This window comes from Lolium perenne, chromosome 6 (genome assembly GCF_019359855.2).
Source record: "Lolium perenne isolate Kyuss_39 chromosome 6, Kyuss_2.0, whole genome shotgun sequence".
In the NCBI taxonomy this organism is placed as follows: domain Eukaryota; kingdom Viridiplantae; phylum Streptophyta; class Magnoliopsida; order Poales; family Poaceae; genus Lolium; species Lolium perenne.
The window spans coordinates 148,754,030-148,767,952 of NC_067249.2; the positions used below are offsets into that span (position 1 = coordinate 148,754,030).

The 13,923-nt window shown below is 44.0% G+C and overlaps 1 protein-coding gene across 1 annotated transcript; it reads left to right on the top strand.

Annotated features, from left to right (window-relative positions):
* Positions 1-2,516: 2,516 nt before the first annotated feature.
* On the top strand, positions 2,517-5,558 carry LOC127307240 (serine/threonine-protein phosphatase 7 long form homolog). Its single transcript, XM_051337968.2, has 7 exons — positions 2,517-3,584; positions 3,663-3,932; positions 4,010-4,227; positions 4,300-4,612; positions 4,694-4,792; positions 4,864-4,950; positions 5,030-5,558. The coding sequence occupies exons 1-7, from the start codon at positions 2,919-2,921 to the stop codon at positions 5,405-5,407; spliced, it is 2,031 nt and encodes a 676-aa protein (XP_051193928.2). The 5' UTR covers positions 2,517-2,918; the 3' UTR covers positions 5,408-5,558.
* Positions 5,559-13,923: the final 8,365 nt, after the last annotated feature.

Sequence of the window (13,923 nt, forward strand, 5' to 3'; positions counted from 1 at the left end):
ACCACGGATGTCAACACTCGCAAACGTGATTCCTTCTCGAAAGAAATCGCAGATAGCCGGAGCGTCCCACCAGGCAGCACTGCAGTAAACAAAGTAATGTACTAGTCACAGATCGAGCATATGAACTAGGAAACAAATTAGGGATCAAGTGAAGTAAAAAAGGAAGTCACAGATCGAGCATATGAACTACTCAATCAAATGAGGAATCAAGTAAACTAAAAAGGAGTCACAGATCGAGCATATGAACTAGTCAATCATATGACGAATCAAGTAAACTAAGTAGCAAATATGCAAAGATCCTACAGAGGAGACGAAGATGAAACAAATTAATAAATCGGGAACAATGTCTAGCAGATTTGGATCGGGAATGTACTGATATTCGGGAACAATGTCTAGCAGATTTAGATCGGGAATGTACTGATTTTCGGGAACAATGTCTAACGAGAGTCGAAGAGAGACACAACGGCGGAAACTAAAAAAACCCCAATCGAAAGATTCAAAAAGGGGATTAGTTCTTACGCTGCATAGTGGAACACCAGCACATGTCGACGCATGCAGAGTTGAACCACGGCGATCTTCTTCTCGTCCTCGGCTCGATGGTTGGTGTACTCGAAGTCGAGGCCCACGAACTTGTGCTCGTCCTCCTTGAGCCACTCCGTGTACATGTCGAGGACACGACGCACTTTGCAGGGGTCGTTGGTGTAGACCACCTCCAGGAAGCGGTGCGAATATTGAGACGGTAGGGGAGGGGGAAGGGGATAAAAATCATCCCCATTAATTACTCCGTGCGAATATTGAGACGCGTAGACGACGAGAATATTGATGCGGGTCTTGACTTCTGACGTGCAGTCCAACTAACCAGTGGGGCCTGCGCATTCGATCGTGTTGTCACGTCAAAACCCAGCACCGCCCATTTGCCCTCCTCTTGACCTACCGAAATTTACTCCACGATATAACTGGCCATCATATCACGACCTCCTTCAGCCGCCGGCAGATCTCGCCACGTCTCTCGCCACCACTGCTCGCCACGTCTCTCGCCGGCGAGACTTGTAAGACTCTCGCTCCGCGTCGAGACCAAGGATGGCGCCTACTAGTGTTGTAAGTAAATAAAATGTACGTCTCGCGATCGATCGTTGTTTCCGATTTGTAATCTTTCTTCATATTTTTTGCAGTGTCCAGTTTGCTTTGACAAGAAGGGGATGTGCGGCGGAGGGGGAGTCACGTTAGGTTTTTTCGTGCAAACACTACAAGAGGGTTTTGAGGAGAAGACGGTACATGCACTTATAAGTTTAAAATTCATTCAGATGTTTTATTAATTCACCGCCACATCAAAGTTTAACACGTGATCCTAGTAGTTATTGCTAGTTTAGTACTATTATTCAGATGTGTGTAATAATTGTTGTTCACCATATGTATTAACCGCTTATTTATGGTTGAGTTTTAGGATAGTTGTGATAACTTTTACGTTCATATGAGTTTTACGATAGTTGTAGCTGTTAGAGATAGAGGTATCGGTAGTTCAGTCCTATATCGATAGAAGTTCAGATATGTGCTGATAGAAGTTCAGATATGTGCTGATAGAAGTTCAGATATGTGCTGATAGAAGTCCTAGATACATACGATGTATTACTTGCGCAACAATGTACCTCCCCTACATATTAATGAGATCTGAGAATAGTTAACTTACTTTTGTATTAACTCTACTGAATTTAGGTCACCCCTTGCTACTATAGACCGTATTTCCTTCAGAAGTATGGTGTCTAGACCTCCGACAGGACAACTTTTGAAGCTGCACTTAGAACCAAAGATGGGGCGATTTACACAAAAATAACCCAAAATTGGAAGAAAAGCACAGACTGACCCTCCGGCGAAACTATTTCACCAATCTAACCCTTTTGTGTGGCGCCCCTCCCACGGGCGCCACACATGCCCATGTGGCTCCCCTCCTGCCGGCGCCACTGACCCAGCCGACGTGGTGCCATCGACGCTGAGCTGGTGCGCCCATCCGACGTGGCAGCATGTGTGGCGCCCCTCCCAACGGCGCCACACATGCACTTGTAATCCCCCAAAACATACTGTAAGACAAATCCTCTGGGACTTAGCCGTTTTGCGAGGCTCGATGTGTGGCGCCGATGCCACGGGCGCCACACTAGCATGTGTGGCGCCGATGCCACGGGCGCCACACATCCACTTAAGTGTGGCGCCCGCGCCCGCCCCCAGCCTGACCATCTTCTTCTCTGTTTCTTCTCCTCCCTCCCTCTCTCCCCCAAGGCGGCCGGCGGTTCCTCCTCCTCCCTCTCTCTCTCCCCCAACAAATCGGCCACAAATTCGTTAGATCTGACCGGCCAATCTCTTCCCCATCCATTCCTCAAGGTAATCCCCTTCGAATCCCTCACATTCATCCACTAATTTCATAGATCTTGCTAGATTTGCACATGAACCCTAGACATGGAAACTAGATTTGAAATGGCTATGTATGTGTTGAATGTGTATGTGTAGGAACCCTAGATATGTAGGAACCCTAGATATGTAGGAACCCTAGATATGTAGGAACCCTAGATGTGTTGAATGAAATTTTACATGTATGTGTTGAAATCCTTATGTATGTATGTGGTGAAAGGCAAAATTGGAGCTTAGCAAATGCATTCTATTGTCTTACATATGTCTATTATGTGCCTAGGAATGGTATGTCTTACGAAATTCATATGTGTGATGTATTTGGATATGAACTCTCATGTATGTGTGATGTATATGTGATTCGAAAGTTAGATATATTCTCATGTATTTTTGATGGAATAACTCATATTTGTTAGGAATGTATGTGTGATGGCTTATTTGGATATATTCTCATGTATGTGTTGCTCATATTTGGTATGAATGGCTCATAATATGTTGTATGTGTTGCTCATACATGTAGGATGGTGTGGCTTCTGGATGAAGAGTACGACAGGGAGCACCGGGCTGTTCATATGACGGAGAGGGGAACGGATCTTCACCCTTTGAAGATTCGTTACCATGGCACACCGGATATACCTTATGACGAGAGGTACACGGAGTTCATCCGGCCTACCGGTCTTATGCCGTTCATATCCCTTGTAAGCCGTGGGGGGCCACACATGAACCCCTCGGCACTCACCGCCCTTGTCGACCGGTGGAGGCCGGAGACTCACACCTTCCACTTGAGGGCCGGCGAGATGGCCCCTACTCTGCAGGATGTTTCCATGATCCTTGCACTACCTATTCAGGGCGAGCCACTGTGTATGAACACAGCTTCTGATGGGTGGCGCCAGCAGATGCAGGGGCTTATTGGCAGGGCTCCTCCGCCGCCAGAAAATCCAAAGGAGAGAGTTCCCGCCGGCGCGTCTTTCTCTTGGATCAGAACTAACTTTGCAGAATGCCCCATAGAGGCCGACGAGGACACTCGGAGGACGTACGCCCGCGTGTACTTATGGTACATGATTTCCAGGACTCTCTTTCCTGACAGTGGGGGTAAGCTGGCCCATTGGTGTTGGCTGAAGGCGCTTACGGTGTTGGACGCACGGTGGAGTTGGGGAACAGCGGCACTTGCCTACCTCTACCGGCAGGTGATGATTTGTTCTATGTACTATTTTCCTATAGTAGTGCGCTACACAAAGTAGTAACCAAATATCTTATGTACGCAGTTGGACGAAGCTTGTCGCAGGACTGGGAGCAAGACTGGGAGCGGCGGTATTGGTGGATGCATGCTCCTACTTTCCGTATGGAGCTGGGACCGCCTATCAGTTGGGCGTCCCAGCGTACTCAACGAGACGCCATGGCCTCATTTCCCTCACTTTCCTGATCGGGAGCCCACTTGGGCATACCTTTGGGACAATGTCTCGGAGATGACGAGCGATCCAATGATCATGTATAGGCAGTACACTGCGGAGTTGGACACTCTTACCGCTGAGCAGGTAACCGATCACTGCGGAGTTGCAATCCTAGTTTTGATTGATTCTACTGGCATCTACTAAATAATTGTATGCTGCAGGTGGAATGGGAGCCATATGGTAGCTACTACCGTATTGGCGCGGCGATGACTGACCTAAACCCCAAGTGCACGGAGGAGGCGCGGTTCTGGCGTATGCGCTGCCCACTCATATGCATGTGGCTTGTTGAACACCACCAGCCGCAAAGAGTGATGAGACAGTTTGGGCTGTATCAGGAGTGCCCACCAATGTGGCAAGACACGGACAAGGCGCTTCACAGGTAAACTTCTGGAATCATGCGATGGAAGATTCTTGATAGAAGAGGTACAAACTAACTTGTTGATTCTTGCAGGCTTGATAGGCAGCGGCAGAGGAAGATCACAAATTGGCCAGTCCATCATAGCGGCCACATCACAGCGTTCCAACACTGCTTGGAAGCGGCACGGAATGCTGGCCCTGAGCAGATTGTGCCTCACGACTTCACCGCTTTCAACAACTACCTCGAGTGGTTCCATCAGAACACGCGTATCGAGTTAGTGAAGCGCGCGTATCGTGAAGAGATCTTGGACGACCCCATCCAGTTCGATGAGGTTGGGCAAAGCCAGCACGACACTTTTGCTCGCAGAGGGAGATCGACTTCTATTGCTTCCGAGCTGAACTTCGTGGTAATGGATTCTCTCACTAACTAGTACATCATCTAGATTGCCATGTGCTCGCTTAAATTGTGTATGCTATGTTTGTCACAGCGGGAGGAGATCCAGAAAACAGCTGAGGAGTGCGAGGTTGTGTGGGAGCAGAGCCACACAGATGAAAAGCCTGTCGGACCGTTGCGGAATTTCGTTAAGGTATGATCACCAACTTTGAATGTACGCAATTATGTTCTGGTGGCTTTGTAACCGTGAGTTCCATGACGCAGAACACTGCACGAAAGATGCGGCGGTTAGCGAACTTGCTAGGTTGCCGCGAAGGCGAAATCCCTACATCCTCCTCTTCTGAAGAACATGTATGGACTATTTTGTTGCTGTGAAACATGTTCTTACTAATTTCAACTTTTGTAATCTCATGTGTTCATGTTTGTGCAGATTCCTCCTGAGGACGACCTAATTCTGAGTCAAGGCGTACTTCCGAAGCTTACCTCCAAGCAACGGTCAGCTTACCAGTTGAAGCCAAGGGGCAAGGCTCCAAACCGGTACACTCCGGAAGATTATGTCAACCGAGGAAAGAAGGTTGTCACTGAGGAGGATGACGGGCCGCCGCGGAGATCAGCTATGTCGAGGATGAGGAACGACGAGCCGTTCTCTTCAGAGGAGGAGGAGGAGGAGGAGGAGGAGGAGGAGGAGCAGGAGCAGCAGCAGGAGCAGCAGCAGCAGGAGCAGCAGCAGGAGCAGCCAAGGCAGCGGACGAAGAGGATGGCCGTCCGGAAGCAGCCCATGAGGACGACACGTCGAGGACGACACTAGGATGTGCTCCGTGTTGTTGTGAACTATATCTTCATAAGTATCGATTTGTGAACCCTATGTCATTTCGAACCATGGTCTGTAATGCTACTTGTTGTTTGAATCTACGTGCTACAATGTGACCTATGAAGTGTTATATGTGTATGTCATGAAATTGCTACTTGTTGTGTCCAATGTTGTACTCGTAACTGTTGGAGTTTGGTAGGATTTTTCAGGTTTTTAACACAAGTCAGTGTGTGGCGCCCTTCACAGTGGCGCCACACTGCACTGTGTGGCGCCCACGGCATCGGCGCCACACATGCCAACCTATATCAACTATTGGGTCGAAAACATCCAGGGGCTTCGGACGATAAGTCCTTAGCCGTTTTCGCGAGCCTCTATGTGTGGCGCCCGTGGCATCGGCGCCACACATGCTAGTGTGGCGCCCGTGGCATCGGCGCCACACATCGAGCCTCGCAAAACGGCTAAGTCCCAGAGGATTTGTCTTACAGTATGTTTTGGGGGATTACAAGTGCATGTGTGGCGCCGTTGGGAGGGGCGCCACACATGCTGCCACGTCGGACGGGCGCACCAGCTCAGCGTCGATGGGGCCACGTCGGCTGGGTGTGTGGCGCCGGCAGGAGGGGAGCCACATGGGCATGTGTGGCGCCCGTGGGAGGGGCGCCACACAAAAGGGTTAGATTGGTGAAATAGTTTCGCCGGAGGGTCAGTCTGTGCTTTTCTTCCACTTTTGGGTTATTTTTGTGTAAATCGCCCAAAGATGGCCATGCATTTGTTGTTAATGTTACCAACAGAGCTGGCAGAACCTATATCAACGGAAGATTTTTGAACGAATTTGCTAGAGTGTACAATTTTAAGGTTGGCATGGAGTTAATTTTCAGAATTAAGTCATCTGGTCAGGATACTGATGACCCACAAGTATAGGGGGTGTATCGTAGTATCTTCGATAAGTAAGAATGTCGATCCCAACGAGGAGCAGAAGGTGTTGACAAGCAGTTTCGATGAAGGATTCACTGTAAATGCTCACAGACAAGTATTCAGGGGGTTTTGATGTAACAGATGAATAAAGTACAAGTAAGTAAAATGCGAGAGTAATAATTGCAGCGAGTGGCCCAATCCTTTTTAGCACAAAGGACAAGCCGGTTTGTTTACTTATAATGACCAAACGTTCTCGAGGACACACGGGATTTTAGTCTAGTGCTTTCGCTACATACGGCTAAATAATCTTCATTGTTGTGATAAGTGTTGTGTGGGTGAACCTATGCTAATGTACCGCCCTTCCTAGGACTAAATACATACTTGTGATTATACCCCTTGCAAGCATCCGCAACTACAAGAAATAATTAAGAATAAATCTAACCACAGCCTTAAACTCTGAGATCCTGCGATCCCTCCTGCATCGATATACCAACGGGGGTTTAGGTTTCTGTCACTCCGGCAACCCCGCAATTAGCAAACGAATACAAGATGCACTCCCCTAGGCCCATAAATGGTGAAGTGTCATGTAGTCGACGTTCACATGACACCACTAGAAGAATAACACCACAACTTAAATATCACACCATTGAATATTACTCAACCATAGTTCACTACTAACATTTAGACTTCACCCATGTCCTCAAGAACTAAACGAACTACTCACAAGACATCATATGGAACATGACCAGAGGTGGTATGATGATGAATAACAATCTGAACATAAACTTGGTTCAATGGTTTCACTCAATAGCATCAACAACAAGTATAGATCGATACCGGGAGAGTTTCCCCTATCAAACAATCAAGATCAAACCCAAATTGCTACGGCGGTGACGAGGTGCTGCGGAGGAGATGGCGGTGATGATGGTGGAGATGATGATGATGGTGATGGCGATGATGTCCAGCTTGATGTCGGTGACGATGGCGTCGATTTCCCCCTCCCGGAGGGAATTTCCCCGGCGGATTCCTGCCCGCCGGAGAGCTCTTTTCTCTCTGGTGTTCTCCGCCCCGCAGAGGCGGCTGTAACTCTCCGTGAGGTACCCCTTCTGGCTTAGGTTTTCGGGACGAAGGTTTTCGCGAAGAAAAGGAGGCGAAAGGGGTCGTGGGCCCTCCACACCACATGGCGGCGCGGCCAGGGCCTGGGCCGCGCCGCCCTAGGGTGTGGGCCCACCCTGGCTCCTCCTGGCCCCTCCTTCTGGCTTCCTTCGTCATCTTGAAAAATAGGATTTTTGGTATAATTTCCTCCCACAGTTGATCTTCCGAAATATTGCATCCTGACGGTGCTTTTTCCAGCAGAATCCTGGCTCCGGTGTTCGATCCTCCAATAATGATGAAACATGCAAAATAGATGAAATAACATAAGTATTGTGTCCCAATATGAAATATATCAATGAATAACAGCAAATTATGATATAAAATAGTGATGCAAATTGGACGTATCAACTCCCCCCAAGCTTAGACTTCGCTTGTCCCCAAGCGAAACTGAACTCGATAGACATGACCACGTGTTTATGGAGTGAAGAGTCGATAAATAAAATACGGACAAGAAGCATCATATTCATTCACACAGGACATTATAGTAAACAACCTCTTATAACTCATCTTGAAACAAGTATAAGGTAATCACAAGTAAAGGTGCATGAGAAATCATAATTGGTGATGGCAAACTTCGTTCTTGGTCAGAGAACAATTAATAGATTATATTTATCTTATTGAGCAGCGCTCTCATGTTAAAGTTTATAATGCACAACTTGCATACTCAATCATAATGGTCTCTTCATAATCATTGATAACTTGCAAAGCTATATTCATTCAGATAAAACTTGTACTAAACAAGGAAGAATAAAAGACATGATGTAGCAAATCACAATATAATGGTTCGATCACAACTACTCAAATGCTTGCTTGAGATGGAGGGAAATAGGTTTACTGACTCAACATAAAGTAAAAGACAGGCCCTTCGCAGAGGGAAGCAGGGATTAAATCATGTGCTAGAGCTTTTTCCGTTTTGAAATCATGTAAAGATAATAAAAGTAACATTTTGAGAGTTGTTTGTTGTTGTCAACGACTGGTAGCGGGTACTCTAACCCCCTTGCCAAACAACCTCCTAAGAGCGGCTCCCATATTATTTTCATTTTGTGTGGCACTCCTTCCAACCTTTCTTTCACAAACCATGGCTAACCGAATCCTCGGGTGCCTGCCAACAATCTCATACCATGAAGGAGTGCCTTTTTATTTTAGCTTTATGATGATGATGACACTCCCCCCAACCTTTGCTTACACAAGCCATGGCTAACCGAAATCCTTCGGGTGCCGTCCATCAATCACATACCATGGAGGAGTGTCTATTTAGTTTAATTAATTTGGGACTGGGAATCCCATTGCCAGCTCTTTTTGCAAAATTATTGGATAAGCGGATGAAGCCACTAGTCCATTGGTGGAAATTGCCCAACAAGATTGAAAGATAAGACACCACATACTTCCTCATGAGCTATAAAACATTAACACAAATAAGAGATACTAAGTTTTGAATTGTTTAAAGGTAGCACATGAAGTATTTACTTGGAATGGCAGAAAATACCATGTAGTAGGTAGGTATGGTGGACACAAATGACATAAGTTTGGGTTAAGGTTTGGATGCACGAGAAGTATTCCCTCTCAGTACAGGTCTTTGGCTAGCAAGGTTAATTAGCAAGCATAAGAGTCGAGGGAAACAAACAAATATACATATGATAGAAACAGTCATGCATCTTCCTTGTAAGCACAAACAATTTTAACTTCAGAATAAAGAGCTATGAGCTAACAAGAAGAACAATGAAACATCTACATGTATTTCTCTTTTCTATTTAATCCTCAAAGTGTTGTTGCTATTGACCGATGCTAAGTTTGCCAAAACCAAATAGATTTATTCAATGCTCCCAAAGTGATACCAATACTAACAACAAGATGAATCATAGAGATTGCAAACTAAAATAAGATGTGCAATATGTAAATGATAAGACTTCTCATTAATATTCCATATCGATAACTCGCACCAAGGGATACATAGACAACTAAAGGAGAGATACTTCCAAACACAACCCATCTTATACGATAACTTCCCTATTCATGATATGACACTACTTGACAATAAAAGTAAAAGGTAGTGATAATGTGATACCGCGGCACTCCCCCAAGCTTGGAACAAACCAAGGGGATGCCAATACCGATGATGAATTACTCCTTCGGTGATGGTGGTGATGAATTCCTGACAAGCTTCTCAATAAGCTCCTGAAGCTCGTCAATCCTGTATATGAGATTGCGAATCATCTCTGAATTGTGCTCGACGCGGTTAGAGAGTCTGTCTAATGGCGAGTCCCAGCTCTTGGAGTTATTTCCCCACTCTTCAGCCTCAGGCTCCTTTTCTCCTGCAGTGTTAGAGCGATCTATATCCCACTGGCTAGGCAATGCTGCCTTGGGAGTCCCTTCAATTTGATTATTGAAAATTAGATTGTGGAAGGGGTGATGAGTGCCTGACAAGGATGACTTCGGAGCTAGGTAATGACGTGGAACCGCTCCTGTTTGCACTAGAAGGGTTGTCCACCACCTTGATGCTTGCGATGGTAGCACGCGGGTGTGCGCGCGAATCTTCCTCCACCTCTTCTTCATCCTCTTCCTTGACGTCCTTGTCTTCCTCTTTCCACCCAAGATCTCGATCATCTTCATCCGGAAACTCCTTGCCCTTGTTCTTGGAGACCATGGTGCTTCTAGACCGAAAACAGATCCTGGCAGAAACAGCTCGAAACAAAACACGTCGAAAACACGATATACGGACCTCCAGGGGTCCGGGGGATTATATAGCAAAATTTTTCACGACAAACGGAAAGTACCAGATCGAACCAGAGTCGGAAAGGGGCGACGGGGCGGCCAAACCATAGGGCGGCGCGGGCCCTGGTCAGGCCGCGCCGGCCTATGGTGCCACGCCCTCGTGCGTCCTTTCCACTCCGTTTCGAACTCGTAATTTCTCATATTTTCTAAAAACAGCAAAAATATTGTTCGGAAAGTAAATTGCGTACTTTTCATTACACGATCGTTACCTATTCAAAGTCGAGTTCTGGCGGACTGTCAATTTGCCCTTTGATGAAAGCTTCCGGTGTTTCCACTTGAATAATATCAACATCAACATTATAAGAATCACCCGAGATATAATGCTTGAGTCTTTGTCCATTCACCACTTGCGTAGCATTGCCTTGGAGAGAGCTAATTTTGATTGCTCCTGAACGATACACCTCCTCGACAACATATGGTCCTTCCCATTTCGAGAGTAATTTCCCTGCACAGAATCTGAGACGAGACCGATACAATAGGACTTTATCCCCAATATTAAATTCTCTTTTGATGATCCTTCTATCATGCCATTTTTTAACTTTTTCTTTAAAGAGTTTAGCATTTTCATAAGCTTCACTTCTCCATTCATCTAGAGAACTTAATTGTAGCAACCTCTTATCACCGGCAAGTTTAGGATCTTTATTTAATTCTCTAACAGCCCGATAAGCTTTGTGTTCTAGTTCTAAAGGTAAATGACAAGCTTTTCCGTAAACCATTTTATAAGGTGACATCCCCATGGGATTTTTATAAGCAGTTCTATAAGCCCAAAGTGCATCCTTCAATTTACTAGCCCAATTCTTTCTGGTTTTATTAACGGTCTTTCCCAAAATAGATTTAATCTCTCTATTTGATAATTCTACTTGACCACTAGTTTGAGGATGATAAGCGGAAGCAATTCTATGATTAATACCATACTTAGCAAGAGTTTTTCTAAAACCTCCATGAATAAAATGAGAACCTCCATCAGTCATAATATATCTAGGTACTCCAAATCTAGGAAAAATAATATCTAAAAGCATTTTTAAAGAGGTCTCACCATCAGCACTTTTTGTAGGTATGGCTTCCACCCATTTAGTAACATAATCAACAGCAACACGTATATGAGTGTTACCTTTTGAAGAGGGAAAAGGTCCCATGAAGTCAAATCCCCAACAATCAAACGGTTCAATAACAAGAGTATAATTCATAGGCATTTCATTGCGTCTGGAGATATTACCAACCCTTTGACATTCATCACAAGATAAAATAAACTTCCTTGCATCCTTGAATAGAGTTGGCCAATAAAAACCCGATTGTAGAACCTTTTGCGCGGTTCTATCTCCGGCGTGATGTCCTCCATAAGCACTACCATGACATTTACTCAATATCTCTTGTTGTTCATATTCGGGAACACATCTTCGCATAATACCATCCACTCCTTCTTTATATAAGTGTGGGTCATCCCAGAAATAATGCCTCAAGTCGTAAAAGAATTTCCTTCTTTGCTGAGCTGAAAAGGTTGGAGGCAAGTACTTGGAAACAATAAAGTTAGCATAATCAGCATACCAAGGACTGTCTCGCGAGCTCACCTTTATTACAGCCAATTGTTCATTTGGAAAACTATCATTAACAGGAACAGGATCGTAAGCAATATTTTCCAATCTAGACAAATTATCAGCAACAGGATTATCAGCACCTTTCCTATCTACAATATGTAGATCAAATTCTTGCAAAAGAAGTACCCATCTAATAAGCCTCGGCTTAGCATCTTTCTTTGTCATTAGGTATCTAATTGCAGCATGATCAGTATGAATAGTAACTTTTGAATCAACAATATAAGATCTAAATTTATCACAAGCAAAGACTACAGCTAATAGTTCTTTTTCAGTTGTAGCATAATTTCTTTGAGCAGCATCAAGAGTTTTACTAGCATAATGAATAACATTCAGTTTTTTATCTACTCGCTGTCCAAGAACAGCGCCTACAGCAAAATCACTAGCATCACACATAATTTCAAAGGGTAAATTCCAATCAGGAGGTTCAACTATAGGAGCAGTTGTTAAGGCTTTCTTAAGAGTTTCAAAAGCTTCCTTACAATCATCATCAAAAACAAATGGTACATCTTTTTGAAGAAGATTAGTAAGAGGCTTTGAAATCTTGGAGAAATCTTTAATAAATCTCCTATAAAACCCAGCATGACCAAGAACACTACGAATACCTTTAACGTCCCTCGGATAGGGCATCTTCTTAATTGCTTCAACTTTAGCTCTATCAACTTCAATACCTCTCTCAGAAATTTTATGTCCCAATACAATTCCTTCATTAACCATAAAGTGGCATTTCTCCCAATTAAGAACAAGGTTAGTTTCTTCACATCTCTGCAAAACTTTATCAAGGTTTCGCAAGCAACTATCAAAAGAATTCCCATAAACGGAAAAATCATCCATGAATACCTCTACAATACTTTCACAAAAGCCATGAAAAATAGCAGACATGCATCTTTGAAAAGTAGCAGGAGCATTACATAAACCAAAAGGCATACACCTATAAGCATAAGTTCCATAGGGACAAGTAAAGGTGGTTTTCTCTTGATCTTTAGCTTTAACAGCAATTTGTGAAAATCCAGAATAACCATCAAGAAAGCAAAAATGAGTATTTTTAGACAATCTTTCTAGCATTTGATCAATAAATGGTAAAGGGTAATGATCTTTCTTAGTAACTTTATTAACTTTTCGAAAATCAATGCACATTCTATACCCTACAACTACTCTTTGAGGAATGAGCTCATCATTATCATTAGGCACAACAGTCATACCTCCTTTCTTGGGAACGCAGTGCACAGGACTAACCCATCTACTATCAGCAATAGGATATATAATACCAGCTTCAAGAAGTCGTAATACCTCATTCCTTACCACTTCCTTCATCTTCGGAATTAGACGACGCTGAGGTTCAACAACAGGCTTTGCATCATCTTCCATATTAATAGCATGTTGGCAAATAGACGGAGAAATCCCCTTCAAATCATCAAGAGTGTAGCCAATAGCTCCTCGGTGCTTCTTCAATATTTGCAATAATCTTTCTTCTTCAAACTCTGTAAGCTTAGAACTAATAATAACAGGATATATTTTCTTATCATCAATATGAGCATATTTAAGATTATCAGGTAAAGGCTTTAAATCAAAAACAGGATCTTCCTTTGGTGGCGGTGTTGTACCCAAATCTTCCACCGGTAAATCATGCTTGAGAATAGGTTGGCGAAGAAAAATCTCCTCAAGCTCCTCTCTTTCTTTCCTAAAAATTTCACTCTCGCTATCCTCCAAATGTTGCTGCAAAGGATTATTAGGAACAAGAACAATAGATGCGCACTGCTCCATTTTAAAATCAGTATTAGGCAAATCAGCTTTATAAGGAGTTTTAGTAAATTTAGAGAAGTTAAACTCATAAGATTCACCAGCAAATTTAGTCAGAATTTTCTCTTTCTTGCAATCTATAATAGCTCCACAAGTATTTAGAAAAGGTCTACCAAAAATAATAGGACAATAATCACTAGCAGCAGAACCAAGTACCAAAAAGTCAGCAGGATATTTAATCTTACCGCATAAAACTTCCACATCTCGAACAATACCAATTGGTGAAATAGTTTCTCTATTAGCCAGCTGAATAACCACATCAATATCTTCAAGTTCACAAGA